Source organism: Balaenoptera ricei, chromosome 17 (assembly GCF_028023285.1).
Source record: "Balaenoptera ricei isolate mBalRic1 chromosome 17, mBalRic1.hap2, whole genome shotgun sequence".
Lineage (NCBI taxonomy): Eukaryota > Metazoa > Chordata > Mammalia > Artiodactyla > Balaenopteridae > Balaenoptera > Balaenoptera ricei.
The window spans coordinates 8,563,547-8,585,819 of NC_082655.1; the positions used below are offsets into that span (position 1 = coordinate 8,563,547).

The 22,273-nt window shown below is 50.5% G+C and overlaps 2 protein-coding genes across 4 annotated transcripts in view; one reads left to right on the forward strand and one right to left on the reverse strand.

Annotated features, from left to right (window-relative positions):
- TG (thyroglobulin) overlaps positions 1-22,273 on the reverse strand; it is a 244,962-nt gene that overhangs the window by 48,075 nt on the left and 174,614 nt on the right. The window lies entirely within an intron of this gene.
- SLA (Src like adaptor) overlaps positions 1-22,273 on the forward strand; it is an 84,882-nt gene that overhangs the window by 40,590 nt on the left and 22,019 nt on the right. Inside the window, exons 1-2 of one of the 3 annotated variants that reach the window (XM_059901661.1) lie at positions 10,277-10,375; positions 21,438-21,578. In XM_059901661.1, the coding sequence (XP_059757644.1) occupies positions 21,518-21,578 (61 nt within the window). In that variant the 5' untranslated portion in view covers positions 10,277-10,375; positions 21,438-21,517. Of the gene's footprint in view, positions 1-10,276; positions 10,376-21,323; positions 21,579-22,273 lie in introns of those variants that run through there. The other 2 variants (XM_059901663.1, XM_059901664.1) reach the window with 2 other exon arrangements.

A 22,273-nucleotide genomic window follows, 5' to 3' on the forward strand; every position in this document is an offset into this window, starting at 1 on the left:
GGTGTCGCTTTTTAAAGCTAATATCAAAATTATAACTTGCAAAAGTGCCTAGATGTTTCTTTCCAGTCATGTATTCCTGTGGCTTTGTTTCAGGGACCAGCTGACCCGGAATAATGCCTAGGGCAGCTGGGACTGTGTGGAAGAGAGGGCAAGCCTTGGCCTCAGAGGATGTCAGCCTCGGCTTTCCCACGTTCTTATTCTTTGGCTTTGAACAAATCAGTCACCCCTTTAGGCCTCAGTCCCCTCAACGATACAGCACATGACTCACAGCCTTATTGCAAGAGGTGTGGGAAGTACACTGTGTGAGGAACTCAGCGCGGGGCCTGGGGCAGAGCAAACGCTTCACTGGCTTCCATTCCTTCTCTCCCTCTTAGTTCTGTGCGTCCTCCCAGTAGGACATGCCAGCCCTTTGCTGACTAATTCTACATTGTCGTGCGCTTAAAAATTTTGAAAAGCAAAACCAGTGTAGAGAAGTGGTGAGAACACGGGCTTAGAAATCAGACAGACTTGTGTTTGAGCCTCTGCTCTGTCCCTTAGTGGCCTCGTCGTGTTCATAGTGATGCATCAATGAACTTCACCAAATCAGTTAACTTCACCAAATCCATTTTGTAAAGTCGGGATTTTATTCATCCCTCTTAGTTTTGTTGTGTGGGTTGGTGACATCAGGATACATGAGTGAATGGTAGTGATGGCCGCTCTGGGTGTTAGCCAGCCCTTGCCCAGGGCTGCAACTGCACATCTAATTTCAAGGTGGAAAGATGGAGGGGTGAGAGGCACTGCCTGGGTTCCCAGCCCAGAGGAGGCTGGCCTAGAACCGAAGCCTGGCCGCTCTGCCCCACGGGAGAGACGGAGCTGCTTGTTTTCCCTGTAAGTTTGACTCCACAGTCAGCTGTGGTACGTGAACTTCCCCACCAAATATGAGCAGCTAGAAGACGGTAGAGCCCAGCCCAGACATCTAGGAGTGCAAAAGCCATGTCTGATTACTAGTTTCCTCCCCGTCACCCCCGATTGCCTCCCTCTCTCCATCTCCCCCTCCTTTGCTTTCTTCCTTCTCCCTTCCCTCCTGGGGTAAATGGCCCCGACCAGCTCCTGACCCATAGAAAGGGCTCCCTGTGCCTGCCCTGGAGAAGTGCAGTGTGTGTGGAAGCTCTGAGATTCTGGCAGGTGTGGATGGTCTTGTGTGTGCAGGAGGGGAACTGGCTGGGGGACAGGGTGTCCGCTCAGGGGACAGTATCAGCAGGAGGGGTGACCCGGGCTGCGTGGACATGACTGGTGGTGACTCTGGGTGGAGTCAGCAGGAGCAGAGCAGAGAGGAGGGATGTGGCCCAGCGTGGGTCTGACATCCCTGGAGAGGTCAGCTGAGGAGGGGGCACCTCGGCAGGAGGCTGGGCTGGGAGGAAGGGCACTGGCCCAAGAGGGCCTTCCTGGGTGCCACGAGCCAAGGTGTGGGGAGGGGGCTGCCCCAGGGAGCTCAGTTACAGGGTGCTGGGGTCAGGTTCTAGGATGGGAGCCCCTGTGCTGGCCACAGAGGTGGGGAGGAGGCCTGGAGCGAGGGGGCCGCGCTGGAAGTGGACTGTCCAGGGTTCCCGTAACGTCCGGACCACAGAGGCCACCGTGGACTTGCTCTTTGAGGTTGCAAAGGGCAAACTGCCTGCACAACCAGCTGAACGGAAACCCGCCACCTGGGCCTGTCCTGGCGGTTGTGCCTTCGGGCCTGGGCCTCACACCCCAACCCCCCCGCACTTGGCCTTGTGTGTTCAGATGGGCCTGGCATTTTCCACCGCCCACTTCCTTATCTTGTATTAGCTCTAGCTGGGTGTGAAGTCTGAGCCTAGCGCCCGCCCTGTAAACAAGGGTAGCCCCGGGGCCCATCATTCCAGCAGACCCGCTCCCCAAACTTTCCCGTGTGGACAATCCCAGGGGACTCTGGCTAAGGTGCTGATGCATTACTATGAACTAAATAGGTACCCTCCTGAATCCCTGCCCCAGCTGAGCTCCCGGAGTCCATGTCACATCATTTGCAACTCCATCCCCTTCAAATTTGTCAGGGAAAACAAGTATAAATTATTATACAGTGTAGAAAAAAGAATGGGCAGAACATGGGCTTTGGGATTAGAGAAATCTTACTGAATCCTGAGCTGACAACTCGGTAAGTGGCTTTACTCCCTGGGTTTCAGTTTCCCCACCTGTAAAATGGGTATATAATAGTGTCTCAAGGTACGGCATCGAGAGCATGGGCCATATGTCAATTATTACCCCAGGTTCAAGTCCAGCATCCCCCACCTACCAGCTGTGTGTCACCAGGAAAGCTATTTAAACCCCCCCGTGTCTCAGTTTCCTCAAATGTAATATGGGGGTAAGAAGGATATTTACCTCACTTGCTTGTTGAGATGAGCTGGTGACATAAAAGGTAATGTGCTTACATGTGTTAGGTTTCTAATAAGCAGTAGCCGTCATTAAACTCAGAATTGATGTTTTGTAAGAACAAAGAGTTCTTGCAAAAATTAAATGAAATAACAGGTTTGAAAAATACTTTATAACCTGTAGAGCACTGTCAGAGATCAGTTATTATTATTTATAATATTATTGCTACTCAAACTAAAATTTTAAAAAATAGTGAAATTTTCTCCAGTCTAAAGAAGGCTTTGGGGTTGAAATTCTGTTTTGGCCAAGGATATTTTAAGCAGCTGAGCTTGTCTGTCCTTTCCTATCCCTCCTTGGCGGCCCGATGATGCTGGGTGTAATTAGTTGTGGCTCCGTTGAGGCTCAGTAAAGGCTGGCTGACAATTTCACACCCATCCAGTGGCTTATAAATGGACGACACCATTCTAAATTACATCAAGGCCAGTTTTGAGCTTGCTCTTTAGAGGACAACCACAGGATCTCGTCACGCGTGAAAAGCCTATCTCACAGAAGTGTTAAGACATCATAGAACGAGCGAGTTAGAAGTTAGCAAGGGGACTTTAATAAAAGTCACAACCATCCTGTGATAGATCGTAACCTCCTTTTGTGCTGTTAAAGCACATTTCGAGGTGTTTGGGCGAGTTTAATTGCTATTATTGTTTATGAGATGAAAATACAGGGGCAAAGCAGTTAAGAGGTCTGACTCTGGTCATGCTGGGGAGCTAATCACAGAGGCCTGATCTCTAAATGTCTGTCCAGCTGTTTCTACCAGCCCAGGGACACAGCCTGCTCTGCTGCTAAAAGCTAGTCTGTTATCAGGATAATTCCAGGGGCATTTTTGAGCACCTCTTATATGCCAGATGCTGCAGGGAATCTGAAGATGATTAAAACCTTCAGAAAGTTTGTCATCTACAGGGAGGGGAGCTTTTTTGTTTTTTTACTTCCTCTGTCCCACCCTGCAATTCTCCCTCCCTGCCCTTCCTGCCTCCTAGTAAATGCTTGACGGCCACTCTGGCCATGCAAGGTGCTAGTGCCAGGTGTCAAGCACTGACAAAAACAGGTAGGCTCCTTGCCTTCATGGAACTTAACGGCTCTGGAAGTCACACCAACATGGAGATGGGAAAGGGAGATCTTAGGGAGACCCTTGAAGAAATTCCCTTCACAGGGCCTGATACCACCTGATGCCACTATGCACCACCTCTTCTTCCTCTTGGGGAGACTGCCTCTTGTCTTTGTTCTAAGTGGTATTCACAAGGGCCTCTGTGCCCTTCCCAGAAGACTGACTACATATTTGCCCCAAGGGAAGATAACCCATAATGTTTCAAAATTCCTTGTTAAGAACGCTCTTCATGTAGAAATGATGCCTTGTCTCCTCCTTTATGCTTCTACTAGAGTCTTGGTCTCCCAGATAGGGTGCACGAGACAATCCACTGTAGCACAGGAAGAAAATTCTAAAATATTTACTTATAAATATCACTTAGGTAGCCTTATCCTTTTAGAACATTTTTTTAAGGAAATTCCCTGGTGGTCCAGTGGTTAGAGCTCCGCGCTTCCACTGCAGGGGACACGGGTTGGATTCCTGGTTGGGGAACTAAGATCCTGCAGACAGATGGCACCACATCTTCCATCCCTCCTCCCCACCACTGTCACGGGGCAGGAGCCAGCCTGGGGAACATCACCTTAGGACAGAGGACATGACCTGGGCAGACAGGGCTTGATCCCACCTTTTGCAGGGGGTAAAGGGAACATGAGCCCTTCCGCCAGGCTCCGAGTCCCTAAGAGGAAAGGATCAAGCCCTGGCTGGCCCGGACTGGAGACTCATCCCTGATTCTGGCAGATCGTAAAATGAGGGGAACAATGGGAGTAAATTCAGAGGCAAAGCCAGCAGAGCCTGCCAGGCAGTAGGAGAAAGGGGAAGGTCCCTGAGACGGCAGGTTGGAGCAGTGAGGACCAGGGAGGAATCCACACAGATGCCGAGCACAATGCGGGGAGGGTGGGTGGAAGGCGGGGGCAGATCTGGGCTGAGACTGAACTGATCTGAGGAGGGTCAACTCATCAGCCTGCCCCAGGTGCATTTGAGAGGGCAGAGGAGATCACAGGGGGCAGGATGACCGGTGAGTGGCAGATACTGAAGTCACTTCCAACTCCAGACAAGATGCAACTTGTCATCCCATAACGGGAAAAAACGAGACGGCACAAACGGAACGTCCTGGCCAGCACCAGCAAATGCGTAGCCTTAGTGGACTCTGCTTGTGTTCAAGGTTGAGCTGAACATCACCCGTCCATTGAGCCTTGGGCCCATTGCAACGTTTTGGACCATTTCCTTTGGTTTCCTTCACCCCGGAGGCCCCACACGGCTGCGCTGTCATCGTGGTCCGCTCCCGACCTCCTGGATGACAGGGCATGTGTCCCAGGCATCCTTGTGCCCCCAGAGATTAGCCTCATGACTGGCGTGAGGCTAATATTTACGTAATACAATATTCATTTAAATAAATAAACACCTGTTAGATCCAGAAAACAAGAGTGTGCATCTTAGTGCGTCTAGAGGAAGTTAATAGGGAAAGCAAAGTTGCGACGTTGAGAAGGCTGAAACCGGGCCCCTGCTCAGAGAGCCTCCCCAGCTCTGGGAACCCATGGTCCCTGAGGGGGACAAGATGGGGTTGGGTTGGGCAACAACAGAAGAGAACAGCTCTGGTGAATCGGCAGCATTTATGCAACTTCTCACAGCAGAGAAGCCCAGTGCACACAGAGCTTCTGCTTCTCTTTTTCCCAAGGACACTGTCAGCTCCAAGAGGGCTCCCAGAGAAGCACGAAGATTCTGACGATGCACGTTCAGGTCCCACTCTAGCTGGAGGATTCAGCTCATCCAGATGGACCACTTACCCTACTTTGGAGATGGTTCCAGAAACATGAACTCCCACTTCTAGAGAAACAGTAGGGTCTGATGTCCCCCAGATGATTTCCAAGGTTAGCTCATTTTCCTCCCCAGAGGTGAAGAGCCAATACCCACAGTGAACATGCTTTTGTTCAGAAGGCAGATCCATCACCTTCATTTATCTGTGCACTTGAGGGATGGGGATGGGTCATCTGTTTGGGGACAGGCGGGGTGCAGGGCTCACGGTCCTGTGTTAGACCTGTCCCTGCCCTCCCCAGCTTATACTCTCCACTTTGAAAGGAAAGGGGGGGGGGCGTGCATGTTCCGTGCCCCACCTCGTGCCTTGCCCTATGCTAGGTAATTTACACACATCCTCCTATGGACTCTCACAATCTAGGAAAGAAGTAGGATTAGTAACACCATTTCGGCTCACAGAGAGATTCAGAAACCTTGGCAAGGTCACACAGCTCCCAAATACCCTGAACCGCTCTCTTCTCTTGACTCCAATATGCGTGTGTCCTATTTTTGCAGGGGCAGGTAAAACTCCAAGGGGTGTTGCGAGGAGGGAGCAATCCCTTTTGGTTGGGGGAGGTCTGGGAACTCGTAAGGACAAGGTGAGCTCTGGGCTGGGCCTGGCAGGAGGGAGGACCTCTCACCCAGGGAAGGGAAGGGCAGGGCAGCGGCAAAGTACACGGTGAAGAGGTAGGAGCCCTGGCTGCAGCACAGAGGGGCGCAGGAGGTCCCTGCAGGGAACGGGGCGTGGAGGCTTTGAGTGGGGACTCACGGGAGGAGTGGGGAGGACGAACTCTGATGAACGCTGAAAAGGGATGGAGTCAGTCCTGTGGGATGCAGAAGTCTTCAGCAGGTACTTGAGGAGGACGGAGACAGGCGCTAAGTCTCATTCAAGCATACAGGGCTGGGACAGAGTGACAGAAGCACTGGGACAGGAGAGGACCAGGTGGGAGCCAGCAAAACAGTGACAGCAAGCTCACCTCCCGGGGCTAGACCTCATCAGATGCGGGACCCAGAGCAAGTAAGTTAAACCTTAGGAGCCTCGGTTTCTTTGGGTGAAGTCTAGACATAGAGAGCCATTGGAAAGAAGAAAGAGGGACCATAGCAAGAGCCAAGTTCCTTTCCTGGCATCCCCCCAGTATGAGATCCCTTTCCCTGCTTTCTGCTCCTTGAACGCTGCAAGAACTTCTAACCCCAAACCTGTGCACGTGCCCTTGGCTTTGCCTGATGGCTCCTCCTCTTGATCTTCATGATGGCGGCACTCTGGGATCTTTTCAGAATTCTCTTCCAAGATGAGCCTTCTTGCTGTCCCCACTCTCTCAGCCACCTTCTATGCCATTACCTGTTCATTTCTCTAACTCAGCACCGAGGGCAGCACCTAGCACATAGCAGGTGTTCAACAAATGGCTGTTGAATAAATGATTGAATGAGTGAATAAGTCAGTACTTATCCAGCCATAGGAGGTGCACGAACTTGGCTCTCAGAGAACCCAGTAGCTTGCATGGGATCTTGAAGCTTGTATGGTTTAACCCCTTTGAAAAGGAGAATCCCATCGACAGTTTGATGGCACCAAGTACAAGTCTCATGTTCGATACATGCTTATTGAACTTCCCTACTGAGTGAACTAACTTACACTTGACTCTCCCCATTGACAGGGGGTTTACTAGTACTTGAGTTTGCCTTTTTCATCTTCTATCCTTTCCAACGTTTACGTAGAAAGAAGGAAAAATACTTTTGAGTAGAACTGGGAAGCTGCTAACATGGGACCAAGCTGTAAACTGTGGGGCTTAAGCATTGCATCCCCTGCCGTGTGACGCTGTCACCTTTACCTCCTGGAGCCTGGAGCCCCTCTGAGACCTGACGCTGGAGAAGTGGGTTTGGTCCTGCTTGGGTTAGGAGACCTGAGGACCCCCAGGTGGGGAGGTTACACCCGGCTCCCGACAATATTAAGTGTGTAAATCTGGTTGTTTACAAAGTGGAACATTTGATTTCAATAAGGTGATGACCGCACATAAGTACGAGGAAATTAATTGAGCAAATCTCAACCCATGGGGGCGTCTTGCTAACCTGCCTGTGGCCACTAGCCTGGGTCCTAACAGCGAATTAACTTGCAAAGCCCTCCAGAAATCAGGTGCTTTTACACCTATGGACCTGGGTGTCTCCATGTGCTCTAAAGTGTGGCCGCCGGACACGACGTGGTCACCCAGCCAGGGCTGACCCCAGACTTATCCTTAAGGACCTTGGCGGGGGCATCCCCTGCTAAGGGCGGGCTCTGACCTCCGTACCGTTCCCCTGCTCGGCCCGCAGCCCAGGGCTCTTGGCAGCGCGGTTGACAGCTTCAAGAACATCTCACACACGTTCTGCTTCGGCAGGTCTGACAGGGAGGTAGTGAAACACCAGGGCCAGGGCAATAGCCCCAGGCTACCTAGTCACCCCCTGCACATGGGCAGAGTGGTTCCCGCCACCCGGGCTCCCGCAGCTCCAAATTCTGGGCTTCTCCTTCTGCAGCAGCTTCTCCTGGGTGTGGACTGCTGCCTTTGATGGAGACCCCTCTCTGGTCCCTGTCTGCCTGCTGTCGCCCTCCGCCATCAGACTCGAAGCTTCCTTAAGCCCCACTGTGCCTTTCCCCTACTCTCCAGAGTCTGCATGAGCCTCTAACCCCCTAGCTTGTGCCAAGGCCGGGTCCTTTTCCTCCCGCGGGTCTCAGCCAATGGCACAGAGAGCCCATCCCCCACCCTGGTCCCCTCTATCACACTGGCCATGTCATTTCCTTGTAGAGTCACCCGAATTGACAGTTGCTATAGTTCAGTCCTTATCCCCTGGCTCCCCCGGAGGAGGTAATAAGCTCAGTGAGGGTGGGGCTTTCGTGCACGGCTGAACTCCAGCGCCTGGAAAACTTCATTGAATAAATGATTGAATGAGGGGATGAATTCAGTCAAACTCATAATAGATTCTCAGTAAATATTTTTTGAAAAGTTGCCGAAAGCTCATGACTTTTGACTATCAATCTGAACCTTTTTTACTCCTCTGTGTGAATCCTGGGGGAAAAAAACTCCACTTCTGCCTCTCCCTGCACACCCGCTCTTCTCCATCCAAGCGAATCACCCATTCAGTCTTTGCACCATCTCCTCTGCACCTTCCCAGGGTGCCCTGTGCAGAGCAGGGGCTTTTACGATTCCTTGTCTAAGGAATCACCTCTCTAGTACAGAGTTCCTGCTAAACCTAGAAGCAGCCCTGGTGTTTTTAATTCATCTTCGAGAACAACACTGAGAGAGGTTTCTAGATGACTGTCCCCGCTGGCCGTGTTGGCCCTGCCGGGTTGGGGCCGTGACAGCAGCCCAAGACACTGGCCTTGGCTCTGCTTGGGGACCAGCTGTGTGATTCTGGGCAAGTCCCTGGATGCTCTGTCTTCTCTGTGAAGCACGGGTTGGGCCAGGGCTCTCAGAGGGAACTCATCCGGCGTTCCCAGCTCACGCAGGCAACTCCGGGCGGGCCGCCTGGAGTCGGCATCCCGGCAGCTTCCATCTCTGCCACCAACAAGCCCTTGTGCCCCATGTGCCTGGGCTTTCCTGCTTGAGATTCACATGCTATGAACAGGGAGCTGTATACTATCATTTAAAAATTATTAGACCCATCAAAAAGTTGAAATAGTACAGTGCACCTATGCCTTTCACCTAGATTGACAAAGTATGACATTTTGCCACATTTGCTTTCTCATTTCTCAAATACATTTCTCATTTCTCATTTCTCAAATACATTTCTCATTCTCTTTCTCTTTATATGTGTGTGTGTTTTCTTTTTTTTTTTTTAATGAACCATTTGAAAGTTAAAGACACCATGCCTCTTGACCTCTAAATACATCGGCATGTATTTCCTCAGAACTAACACTTTCTTCACATAACTGTAATGTCATTCTCACACCCAGGACAATTACCTTCGACACAAGTGACCTAACGTGCCATATATATTTGAATATCCCCCACCTCCATTCCAATGTTTTTCTAGTCCTTCTCCCTCGATCCAGGATCCAGTCAAGCATCACACATTCAGTTATCCTGTTTTCTTAGTCAACTGGAAGCAGAAACCTGGAGAAGCTGATTATTTTTCTGAACCTTTCTAGTTTCTTCTGGTGTAGCACAGCCAAGAGGTGGTGTGCCTCCCCGGGAAGGCTGGTGGGTTGCTCCTTTCTGTAAAGGGTCTTTGATGCCCACTATTTCAAGCCTCTGCCAATTAATAACTCATCTATAGGGCTTCCCTGGTGGCACAGTGGTTGAGAATCTGCCTGTCAATGCAGGGGACACGGGTTCGAGCCCTGGTCTGGGAGGATCCCACATGCCGCGGAGCAACTGGGCCCGTGAGCCACAACTACTGAGCCTGAGCGTCTGGAGCCTGTGCTCCGCAACAAGAGAGGCCGTGATAGTGAGAGGCCCGTGCACCGCGATGAAGAGTGGCCCCCACTTACCACAACTAGAGAAAGCCCTCTCACAGAAACGAAGACCCAACACAGCCATAAATAAATTAAAAAAACAAAACAAACAAACAAACAAAAAACTCATCTACAGCGGAGCCAGGGCCAGAAGCTCTGCTCCAGGGTCCACTGGGCAGTGACATCAATAAACTGAGAAAAGAGAAGCTGCAGCTCTGAACTGCAGCCTCCTTGGACCCAGTGAGCTTTGGGGACCGTGAGAGCAGCCTCTTGGCCTCCTCTGCCTTTTAATTAGAGACACAAAGTTCCAGTGTCTGAAAGCCCAGCATGGCCCAGACATTTAGAATCAAGCTGCCTATATCCCCAAGTGCTTTGTAAAAGAACAAGAACAATGCTGCTATCTGCCCCGTCCTTACAGAGAGAAGTCTGCTCGGTGCCGTTGCTGAAAACAGGAACCTGCCTTCTGCAAGCCTTTCTTGTTTCTAGCAGAGGAAGTTGCAACTGGTTTAGCAACTGCGCTTCTTGACAGCATGGGTTCCTCAGCACCCGCGCGAGGCTCACTCTGCCGCAGAAGCGGCCGCTGATGGAGAGGTGGTGACGGTGCTCCTGGCAGCCCTTCTTCAGCTACTCCCAGGGGAGACCATGCCCAGCTGTTGAAGGTATCTGGGGGCGCATGGCGGGGGGCTGGGGTGGAGGAGGCTTCAGGACCCCAGAGACACACAGCTGGTAGCAGGTGGACTTTCTGGAGACAGATGTGCTCTGGGAGGACAGGCAGGACCTGGTCTCAAGTGAGGCTCAGCACCTAACACGGTGGCTGGCGTGTCGTGGCTGCTCGGTGATGGGGAACCGTGTGGCAGGAAGGGCTGGGAGAGCTGGGACGGGCACGCTCCTGCCAGAGAAGATTTTCCAGCCACAGAACATCCTAGCACATAGCAGGCTTCTTACCGAGGACACTCCTGCTCGCTATTAGACTTTTTAGCAGTGTGACCCTGGGCGAGACATTTAAACCTCTCCAGGCCTTCATTCTCTCCTCTGTGAAGTAGGAATAATGGTACCCAACTCACACAGCTATCGAGCAGATTAAATGAGCTGACATATGCAAAGTGTCCAAGCCAGTTTCAGACACATAGTAGGTGCTCAATAAATGCTATCAGTGTGGAGTCATGACGTCTAAAGGTACATGGAACCTGGGCAGGTGGACATCACAATAGTGCTTCTAGGAGTTTGGGAGTGTGGATCTTCTGTGGGAAGATGCCAACGAGAACGGATGATAATAAGCAACAAGAATCCAAGCAGGTGGGCTGTGTACAGGGCAGGAGTAGGATTAAAGGAAAGGCAAACATGCGAGGCATATAAAATCTGAAAACAAAATGTGAGGATTAGAAGAGATTTGGGAGAACTAGAATCCCCTAAGGAATGTGGCACACTCCACATCTTTTTAGGTTCTTAGAGGTCCAGAGAGCCTGGTGTCAGGGAAATGACCTGGGTTTTGGCCTCAGACTGTCCTGAATCGGGGTTATGCACGCAGAGTGAAGGGAAGGAGTCTGCCAAGCTGAGTGGCAGGGGAGGGGTGTTGCATGACAGGCTCTTCTCCTGCACTCCTCGGCACAATCCTGTAAGATTACGATGATTATTTGCTTTTGACAAATGAGAAAATGAGGCTCAGAGAGGTTATGAATCTTGGTGATTCATCCAAGTCACACAGCTGGTGAGAGCCTCTGAGGGCTCCAAGGGCTGAGGTGGGGGAGGAGGAGCCTTACCTCAGTGAGAGCAGGTGTGGGAAGGACGGAAGTGTGTCTTTAAAGCAGTGCTCCTGTCTTAGGAAAAATAACACCCCATAGCTGCAAATCGTCTTTCTGTAGTGTGCTATGAGGTGCTATAAATTGGGGCTGTGGTCCTTTTAAAACTGGGGAGGTAAGGCCAAATCGAAGTTCTGGCAAAATCTGGTGCAATCTATAGTCTCCAGTTGGAAAAATACTATTCAAGAGTGCTTAACATGCTCTGACAAATATAATAGTAATAATATTAAAAACCGATTGCAAGGCAGAAATAGAGACACAGATGTAGAGAATAAATGTATGGACACCAAGGGGGCAAAGCGGGGTGGAGGTGGTGGTGTGATGAGCTGGGAGATTGGGATTGACATGTATACACTGATGTGTATAAAATAGATAACTAAGGAGAACCTGCTGTATAAAAAATAAATTAAATTCAAGAAAAATAGTAATTAAAAAAAACAAACGATGGAACAGACAGACTGAAAGCTATTTAGACTCCTGCGTCTTAAACAGATCTAGAATCAGGGAAGTAAGACCAGGGAAACCCATTGTTTTAATCAGCTACACTGGGCCAACATCCTGGGTCAGCCGCCAGTGAACTGAGTGACTCTGGGCAAGTTACTTTGCTTCTCTGAGGGTTAGTTTTTTCCTCGTAAAAAGAAGACCAGCTTCCATGTGTGTTAGTAAGAAGTTTAAATTATATACAGTATGTAGGAGATGCTAAATACTAAATAGCAGCTATTAATATCATTCGTAATCCAGAAAATTAAAGTACCCCAATTTACTTGTATATCCCTAGGCAGTAAACAGTAGCAGACTGTGTTAAATATGATGGGTCAAACTGCACAGCTGACGACCTGGACATTCCTTCTTGATTTTTCTGAATGCTTATTTCTAAGTGTTCCTCCATCTCATATAAGTGAAACAGACACGGGTAGGTTTGTATTGCACTGACATCATTTTCCTATTACAGAAAAAATTTCCCCACGCTGAGCTTCGATGTATTTCCAAGGGGACTGGATCTTTCTTAAAGACTTAGAAATGATTCATTTCAGTAAACCCCAATCAGCTTCCTGCATTAATAGATGCTGCTGGGTTTTAATTTTTCATTTGACATTCAGCAAGAATTTATTTCCCCCAGCTCTGAGAGAAGCTGGAGCTTAAAATTCTCATTAAAATTTTCCAGCATGTGAGGCTAGAGCATTCGGTTCTTGTCAGCCAACCTGAGGGCCCTGTAAGCACATTTATCCATCCATCTGTCCACCCGTCCATCCATCTATCCTTCCCTTAATGAATATGCATTGAGGTTGTACTGTGTGACTGACTTCCTCCCTCTCTTTCCTCCCCAAGAGTTCCAAAGGAAATAAGTACACTGGGTCCGAACCACTTCCTCCTATCTGAGAACCACGGAGGGAGGGGTCTCATTTCATTACGGTAACTTGAGCTACAGACAGAAACTGTGTGGCCTCAACGTGGCTCACTTTTGTTGTCAAACAGCTTTGCAAAGTCACACTTCCCTCCCTGGCACCATCCAGGCAGCTGGGACCATGGCCGGGGCGGGGGCGCTCAGGGTTGAGGAGCGGGGAGGGAAGGTGGGGAGACTTAAGGAGCTTCAGAAGAAAGTGGGAATTGTCCCCCCGATCGCGCTCAGGGGGAAAGGACCACCTTGAGAGGGTCAGGCTGCCGCTGAAAGCACAGCGCCACCTGCCTGCACTGGGCTGAGTACTTTGTAGATGGTAATTTTATCCACTCGACTGAATTCAGTGAGCGCTTACTATGTGCCAGGCACCTGCTAGGTAATGATTTTTCATTGAGCAATATAATAGACATGGGATCGTGTTCTCAGGGAGTTTATAACCTGGGGTTGTGAAAGAAACAAATACATAATGATGAACTGTGGCGTGAGCCACAAAGGGGACAGAGCCCAGGACAGAGAGCAGAGGGGAACCAGTTGTCACTGAAGTCTTTAAATTTAGTTCTCACGTTAACCCTGGCAGGCGGCCGCGCTCCTTCTCAAAGTACAGATGTGCCATCTCCCCCTACTCTTCCAGACCTCCACACCCTCCAAGTCACATGGACAATCAGCTAAAAAATTACATCCTCTGAACAGAACTTCCAAGCACCCAGAGTGTCAGGACCCACTTCCCAATATGCTACTTTATCAATATGCCTATTGGTCCATCTACTGAACACCTATGATGTATCTGACCCTCTAGCACACAAGAGAAGTGCCGTGATCTTGTCATAAAAAGGGGTTGATTCAGCTTTATGTAACCCTCCGTCCATTTCCTTATGCCTCAGAGCAGAATACTTAAGAGCCGGGCTCTGGAGCCAGACGCCTGGGTTCAAACCCTGCCTTCTCTTTTACCAGCTTGGTGATAAACTCGGACAAGTGACGTAAACTCTCTGGCCTCGGTTTCCTCAGTCATACAAGAGGCATAATGACAGTGGTGTGTCTCTCCCAGGCACAGTGTCTCCTCAGTTTTCATCTATTCCTTTTATTTCCTTATGGAACATCTACTGTGTTCCAGCTCTGAGTGAAAACAGACTTCTGTCTTCACGGCACTTACAGTCATTCGTCAAACAATCACAGAAATGAGTGTCAGAATCATAATCCACTTCAGGGGCAATGCAGGTGAACCCGAAGAGATAAGGATGGAATGGTGAGCTGAAAAAGAGTAGCTCGGGGGTCCTCACCCCGGGCACCTGTGTGTTTTGACAAGTGATTCACGCGGGGCTCAGCACATGCAAATGCCGTTAGGAGGCAAGATATCAATTTCCATCTCACTCCATAAGCTTATGAGCCTCGCCGGTGGTTCGTGTGTGTGACCAAAAAGCAAAACTAAGTCTTGCTGGGAAAGGCGATGTAATACAGGAATCACTAACTTCACGATCCCTGGGCCCACGTGTCCAGATGCCCTCCTCTTTCTAAGGAGTCCTGCATTTCCCAAGCATCCAGATTTGAAATGAAAAGAAAAGCCTATTTCATATTCACTGTTGTCCTATTCTGTCCAATTGTGTATCTGTGTGATCTAACATCAAAATAATTGTCTTTACAACTGTTTTCTCATTGCCAAGGATTATGATGTCAGCTTATAGGTTATGAGGGTATCCAGGACCTGGCCTGGGGCCTGAACCTCATTTGTAACATTTTTTGTCAGATGTGTTCAGTGTCCAACAGGCTCACAGACTGGAGGTACCATATCCCACCAGCCCTGGGTATTGGCTGCGGTGGGGAGGCTCTGAGTATGAAAAGCTGATCTAGAAAACAAAGAAATGGGGAAATTTGAAATTTTGCTTTCAATGACATATTAAAGCCATGTCAGGAATGACTGTATTGCCCACCTCTCCATGCTGGACACTGCTTCACATGCATCCCGTAGGTTTGGGGAGAAGGCACTTGCTTGTAGCTCAGTTACTGTCAGCAGAGAGTTGAGCCACAGAGACCCCCGCCCCTGCCCCGCAACATGCTCGTTTTGTAACACCTACTCTCTAATCCTTACTCATGAAAAATCGAGCAAGGCAGATATGGCTACGCTTGTTTTTTAAATAAAAACAAACAAAAAACAGTGGAAAGAAGTTTAGTGACTTCCTAAGAGGTGAAACTGAGATTTGCCCCAGCACCAAGAGGTCCCAAATCTGGCTTCTTCCTATGACATCCTAAAATGACCATAAAATGTTTTCTAGGATGCATCCACCCTGGTCTTAGGGTAAAGCCAAGCCTCCCATTTATCCTGAGGGTATATGAGATCCCCTTCCGGACACCCAAGGGTGGAAGGGGCCAGAACACGGGCTCGTGGACATGTGGGTCAGCGCTGGCAAATGGGCAATGGCTCTCTGTGGTGGACAGAGTGCTGGACAGGGGGTCATAGCACTTATCCAAACTTACTGAGCGACCCAGAGCAGATGTCTTGCCCTCTCTGAGCCTTTTCTTTGTAATGTGAGGGCACTGAACTGCTCTGTTTCAATTGGTGCTTTATGATATCCTAGGATCAGGGAGTCCTATCAGGAGAAATAAAGGGTCAAGAGTGCTGAGCCCCCAGCCCCCAACCGGCAGCTTGCTTTTATCTATTTTTCATATTGAGCTTCTGGGGCAACTTTGTTAAAACAGGTTTCAACCAGCAGACTGTATCGCAGCCTCCTTCTCCGTGGAGCGGCAGGAAAAGAAGGTGGGCCCGGGGGGCAGGGAGGACAGGCCTGTGGCTGCACCTGCCCGGAGAGGAGAGCAGGGAACGATGTGGGTCACAGGGGTGGTGCACCTGCCGAGCGAGGTCAGGATGTGGTGGGGTGCCCCCCGGAAATCCTGCGAGATCCTTGGCAGGGGAGCCAACCGATGCTAAGGCCCTGTCCCAGCTCTTATTGCCCCTGGTGCAGAGTGGCAGACCACCAGCAGCCCTGAGCAAGTCCCAGGGCAGTTGGGCGGATACCCGGTACCACTCACGGGGCACGGGGCAGGAGGTGGGGGCATGGTAGATGAGGCAAAAGGGCTGTGAGCCATTGTCTGGCCCAACTCTTTCCCCATCATATTTGAGAACCTGAGGCCCAAGGAGGGGAAGGACTGCTCAAACTTGCACGGTGACTTAGCTGGCCACCCAGTACCCCCAAGGGATCCAGTGTGGGTAAATCTGTAGCTATCCCATCTTACCAAACTTATCTCTGCTTAAATATGACCTTAATTTAATCCTCAAAATAACCCTTCAGGACATGTATTAATACCTCAAATGTCTGCATTTGGAAATCGAGGCTCAGAGAAGTGCAGTAACTTGCCAAAGGACACACAGCCAGTAGGCCAGGGAGCTGGAATCTGAACTCAGGCTTGCCTGCTTTGAAAACCCTCTTTGCAAGGCACCCTCATTCTTCTCTAGTTCTGCTTCTGATTATAAAAGCAAATCAGGCACATGGGAGAAAAATTGGGACATTTTAGAAAGGAGTAAAGAAGAAATCGAGAAATTCACCTATAAAATCACTACTCAGAGAGAGCCCTTGGAAACATCTCGGCAATAATTGCCTTTAATATTATTCTACATATATGCATATGCATGTTAAAGTTTTATAAAATTGAGATAGTATGAGCATGACTAGTTTTGTTTGTTTTGGGTTCTTTTTTCCCCCCATAGCATTAATAGTTCTTTAAAGCAATGCTTTGAAAGGCTGGAAAACATTCCACATGATTCATTCCTGCCCTTCTGACCATGCCAGGCCACCTAACAGTGGCCATGACAGCTGAACCTGAGCAGGCCTTAACTGGCTTCTCTCTCCGGTCCCTCCTGCCCCGCCACCCTTCCCAGCCAGATCCCCAGCCCTGGGCCACCTGACATCCAAGAGACCCCTCTGGACCTCTGCGTCCCCTGGACTAAAGTTTCACCCCAAAGTTTATGGTCCCCTAAGCTTGCTTTGGTGACCTTTCAAAATCACTTTCCACTGAGTTCTTGGACTGGACCAGAGGGCAGAGAAGCAGGACAGCATTTCATGGTGGTTGAGAGCAGGGGTTTGGAGTCAGGCAGAGCTGGTTTAAAACCTATTTGTCCTCTTACTGATCGTATAACCTTGGACACGTTACTTAATTTATGTCGCCTATAGAGCAGGGCTGCTATGAGCCACCCAGGGGACGAAGGCTGTAAAATGCCGAGCCAGGTGCCTGGCAGAGGAAGGGCTGACCACCTAAGGTGGTGGCAGTGGCTCTCACATGACTGCTGCTGTGGGGGGGTTGGATGTGACGGGTGATGAGGGTCCCCACTCGGGCCATCTGCTCCCACACCTTAGAAGCAGGTCAGGTGGGTGGGCTTCCCGCTGTCACGCTCTGTGGAAGAAATACCTAGGGCCAAAGGGAGGGTTCCATCCCTAAGTAGGTGTTCACATTCCGACTGTCGCCAAGGTTTCCCAACTGTCCCAGACCTGCCTTCCCTTGGTTGGGGCTCCTCGAGCTGTCGCCCCCTTGTCATACGATGAAGGGGTTCAGGTTACTTCCTTTCCCACAGCGAGGCCTGGCTTTTAGAAGCACAAAGTGGGCAAGATGCACAGAGCTGTCCTGGGAGTGGAAGGCTCTGAGAAGTCTGAGCCCCTGTGTCCACACGATAACGCAGAGCACGCGACAAGAGGATCCCTGATCTGGTCAAACAGAAACCAGCTGGAGACGGCACAGCCCACATTCCTGTGACCTCTCCACTCCAGGTGTCCGCTCAAAGGGTGGCCACCCACTTGCTGAACAGAGTCCCTCGGGGACCTGGCTTCCAGTGGAGACGGCAGCATGGCCCTGGGAAAAGGACGTGGGCTCTGAGGCCGGGAGGGGAAGGTAGGCCCCTGCATCCCTGGTCTCCGGGGCTCCAGCCCCAGGTGTGCGGGCAGGGGAGCTAACAGGCTGACCCCTATACAGAGAAGGTGAGCTGGGAAACTCTGCCTCCTGGGATGCTGGGAAGATAAAAGGCAGTGGCATCTGCTAATTGCCCACCAGGAGGTGGGCATACAGCATACCTGAACTGCCTTGCCTGGATCCTGAGGGATGTAAAGACAAGGCTTGGATTCTGTCTAATGGGACTTCATAAGAAAGTGACAGTGGGTCTTTTCTCTTAGTAATAATTTTCAAAAGGTCACTGAGTCTTGATGGCTAGAATTGAAAGGGATTCAGTGGCTCTCTCTTTGGAGATCACCTTTTCCACTCATCTCATTTTTAAGAAGAGTAAACTGGGGCCCAAGGTCATGCAGAGGAAAAGAAGCGTTGATCCAAAGACTGGGGGAAAAGGAAGAGGCGAGTGCCAGTCTCAATCCTCTGACATCACAAAGAAAAGGGAGAAGGAAAGCAAGACTGTTCAGAGCCAATGTTAATTAACTCATTTCTCCTTGGCTCTCTCCTTATTGTTTCTAGAAGCAATTGTCTCTCATAGCCTCTCTCCCACCTCCAGCCACTGCATAAAACTGTCACAGATTAAATCAGATTGTTCAGCCATTTCATTAGGCAGACCCCAGCTCTCAGTCTCTGGAGGCACTTTTGCTCTTCTCAAATGAAAGCCTCTTTCAGATGAGTTCACTCCTACTTGGAGCCGATAGGAAGCCAGCGAGCAGACCCCTAAGGGGCAGCTGGACTGATGAGCTTTTCTGAAAAGCGCGGGCAGGATATGGTGCTTGCAGCCCAGCCCAGCCCAGCCCAGCCCCTGCTCACAGCTTGCGCCCACCTGCCAGACAGAAACAGGGAGAGGACCAAGAACCCGGGCTCCCGGCCTCCACTCCGCTTTCTCCTCTCGAGACCGTGGGTATGTTTCCTTCCTCGGATGGACCTCAGTTTTCCCGTCTGTAAAATGCAATTTTCAAGTCTTTTGTTTTGTTTTGTTTTTCTGTATTGGATTCCCTGAACTCCTCCAAATAGCACACAAATGCCTGAGAAGTATTATAAAGTTGTTGGACAGAGAGGTGAAGTTAGAATTCACTTGGATAGATAACAAAGTCTCTCCCCACGACTTTTCTGGAGTCGCTGATGTAGAGATGAGTGCTGGACATGATGGCTAGAGGCTGTCGCTTGGAAGTGGCTCGGGGAGAAGATGGAGTAGGAGGGCGGCTAAGACACGCTGCAGAGAAGGGACCTGGGATGCCTGCAGGGGTGGGAGTTCACCTGTCTACTGGTGCTCTGGTGGGGCGGGGAGGGGGAAGGCACAAGCCCTGGGGGCTAGCCGATCGTGGAGGCCAAGCATCAGGCTGCAGGGAGCAGAGTGGCATTGTTCGAGGAGTCAAGTGACGGGGGTGTGAGGGCCCTTGGGAGAGTGAGGGGCGAGGCCAGCACACATTTCAGAGTCATCTCCGCGTGGCAGGCCTGCCAGGGCCTCTCCTCCACCTGTCCCGAGAGCTTTCTCTAGAGGCCTGAAGGCCTTGGTGATAACAGAGAGGGAGGCTGAGGGACTGGGGAGACTGTGGGCTCTAGAAAGGCACCGGGAGCGGGACGGAGGCAGCAGGTGCCTCTCGAACACCTGTGCATCCCACGTGGGGCGCGGGCTCCCCAGAGTCAGTCTGCTTGCTTGGCTCCTTCCCTGGACCAGCCTCAGGCGGGGCCCCAGAGGCGGCGGCCTTCCCTGTCCTCCGCGTGGGACCCCGTGGGCCGCCTTCCTCCGGGCACTGGCTCAGGGCGTGGTTTCCCCAGCACTTTTTTGGAGCTCATTTCTGGGAGTGCCTACACCAGACCAGGGACCGGCCAGGGACAAAGAAAAGTCGTCCTTGCCCCCTGGAGCCAGGGTGATGCTGTTAAAACATGCCCCGCCTGCAGGAAGGGCCCTGCCAGGGACAAAGCATCCCCTTGGCTGTATTTGGGGAGGGGGGGAGGCGAGGTAGAGGAAGAAGGGCCCTGGCCTTGCATCAGGAGGGGCCTTACCCTTAAACTATCCCCATTGTGTCCAGTCACAAAGACCAACAGGATCAGAAGACAGGACTCCTCATTTGAGCATGTGGCCCATTCCAGCCACATGTTCTGCAGTGCATTATGAGTTTACAGTTTTTGCAAGTCTTGCCATTATCTTGGGAACAGCACAATGATACTACAGTTTCTTAGCTTGAGTTGTAAGTGATCAACTGTCCATGTAAGTAGTTAAAATAGATTAACTTTCAAAGAACACTCATTCTGGTTTTCCTTGTTTCATAATATACCAGGTATCCCCGCCCCCCAGTTAGGAAGTGGTGCAGACCTCCCTCAGCCTCTGAAAGGCCTTGCTCTGAGAGTACCCATCTTTCCAGTATCTGAAACTGTAATGCATAAAGGAAGGATGTAAGGCCAGGCTGGGGGTTGGACTAGCTGACTTTGGGACCCTTTCAAATTCATAAGGCATTGATCTTAAACTGGAGACAAAGAACGGGGTGGAATGCAAGTTTCCCAGTGGGCTGGACACCGGCTGGGGGATTCTGCCCCACCAACTGTCTTCGTCCCCAGGAGACAGGAATAGTTCTGTCTAAGGATGTGGCCTTCTTCTCTGTGCCTCAAGCAGCCTGGGAGGACACGCCTATGCTGGAATCATTTAAGTCCCTTTCTAAAATACTTGTACGAAGACCCAGAATTCAAGCTTTTCTCACTATGGACTATCAGAAAACACACAGTAAATGGCAATAACCTACAAGGATTTTATGCCGGGTCATGTTCTAAGTGTTTCACAGGCTTTATCTATTAACGTTGCAGCCACAACCCAATGTTGTTTTATTATTATTCCCTGAGACAGTCAGGAAAGGGTCGAGAACTTGCCCGAGGTCACCTAGCTTGCATGTGCAGAGCCAGAATTTGAACATTATGGAACAAACCGGAGACTTAGCATCAGCCATTCAAATCCCAGCTCTCCGGTTACATGCTGTGTGACCTTGGGCAAAATCCTTACCTTCTCTGAGACTCAGTTTTCCTTTCTGCAAAATGGGGTTAGGGATGCAGGGATTCTATGATAATCAAAAGTAACAGCAGGTGGCAAAGTGCTGTAGCAGCACGGGAAGCAGGCGGCCAACAAACTGTATTGTCAGGGTTTTTCACTTGTCACCGTTGCTTAGAGCATGTTGAGAAACTCCAACAGAAGAGAGAAAGTGGAAACAGAAAGTACCCTCTTCTCACCCCCTTTTGGTTGTGGAGCCACATAACTCCTGAGTTTTAAGAGCTCCGAATGCCAGGACCCTGGGAGTTGAGGGTCAGGGCTCAGGAGAGCCGGGGCGGGGGGATCTGAAAGGCACTCAGTCTCTCACACAAACACTGCCGGCTGCTTGCTGTCAGCCGTGCGGAGGAATAGAAGCTTTCTCCACCGACAGCACTTGCTAGCAACTTCCCTCTCTGTGGTTTTTCTCTGTCATTCCCTTGATAAAAGAAGTAGAGCTGCACAAATGTAACCAACTTTCACGAATCTCATCTTCACATAAAAACACCCGCCTTTCAAGAAGTGAGCTGCCTGAAAAAATGATGCAGGATGTACTCTAAACTGGGTCATTCTCCACCCAGAGGGCTCGTGGCTCACTCTCCGTGTGGATCCCCTGAGCCGTTGGCTTCGAGTGGCTTCGACAGCCCGGGGAGAGAGAGAAATGGGAAACAGCATGCGATCTACCCCGGCGCCTCCCGAGAGGTCTCCGCCTAGCCCAGAGGGTAAGTCTGGCTTCTTTGGCGAAGATGGGGCAATGCGGGTGCTGAGAGCTGTTAAAACAGGGCAGTGGGTACGCTGGGCTTCCTTATACTTGTCTCTCTCGCTTGGCTTGTGTTAACATGTTTGTAATTAAATGTTAAAAAAAGATCCACAATGGTGCCCTGGAAGGATGCTGAATCGCTGGCACTTTGCGATGGACCTTCGAAGCAGCTGGTTCGATCCTTTTATTTTTTATTTTTTTAAATAAATTTATTTGTTTATTTTTGGCTGCATTGGGTCCTCGTTGCTGTGCGCGGGCTTCTCATTGTTGTGGCCTCTCCTGTTGCGGAGCACGGGCCCCAGGCGCACGGGCCTCAGCAGCTGTGGCTCACAGGCTCCAGAGCACAGGCTCGGCAGCCGTGGTGCACAGGCCCAGCTGCTCCGCGGCATGTGGGATCCTCCCGGACAAGGGATCGAACCCGTGTCCCCCGTGTTGGCAGGCAGATTCTTAACCACTGTGCTACCAGGGAAGCCCCGATCCTTTTATTTTATAGGTGGTGAAACTGAGGCCCACAAAGCAAATGTAATTTGTATATTAGCTATTGGTAGAGTCAGATTTCCAACCCAGGCGGGTCTGGTTCTGAAACCTAGGCTCTTTCGTACCATAGCCTGCCAGCTGTGATATAATATTATGATGGGTATATAATACTATCATGAG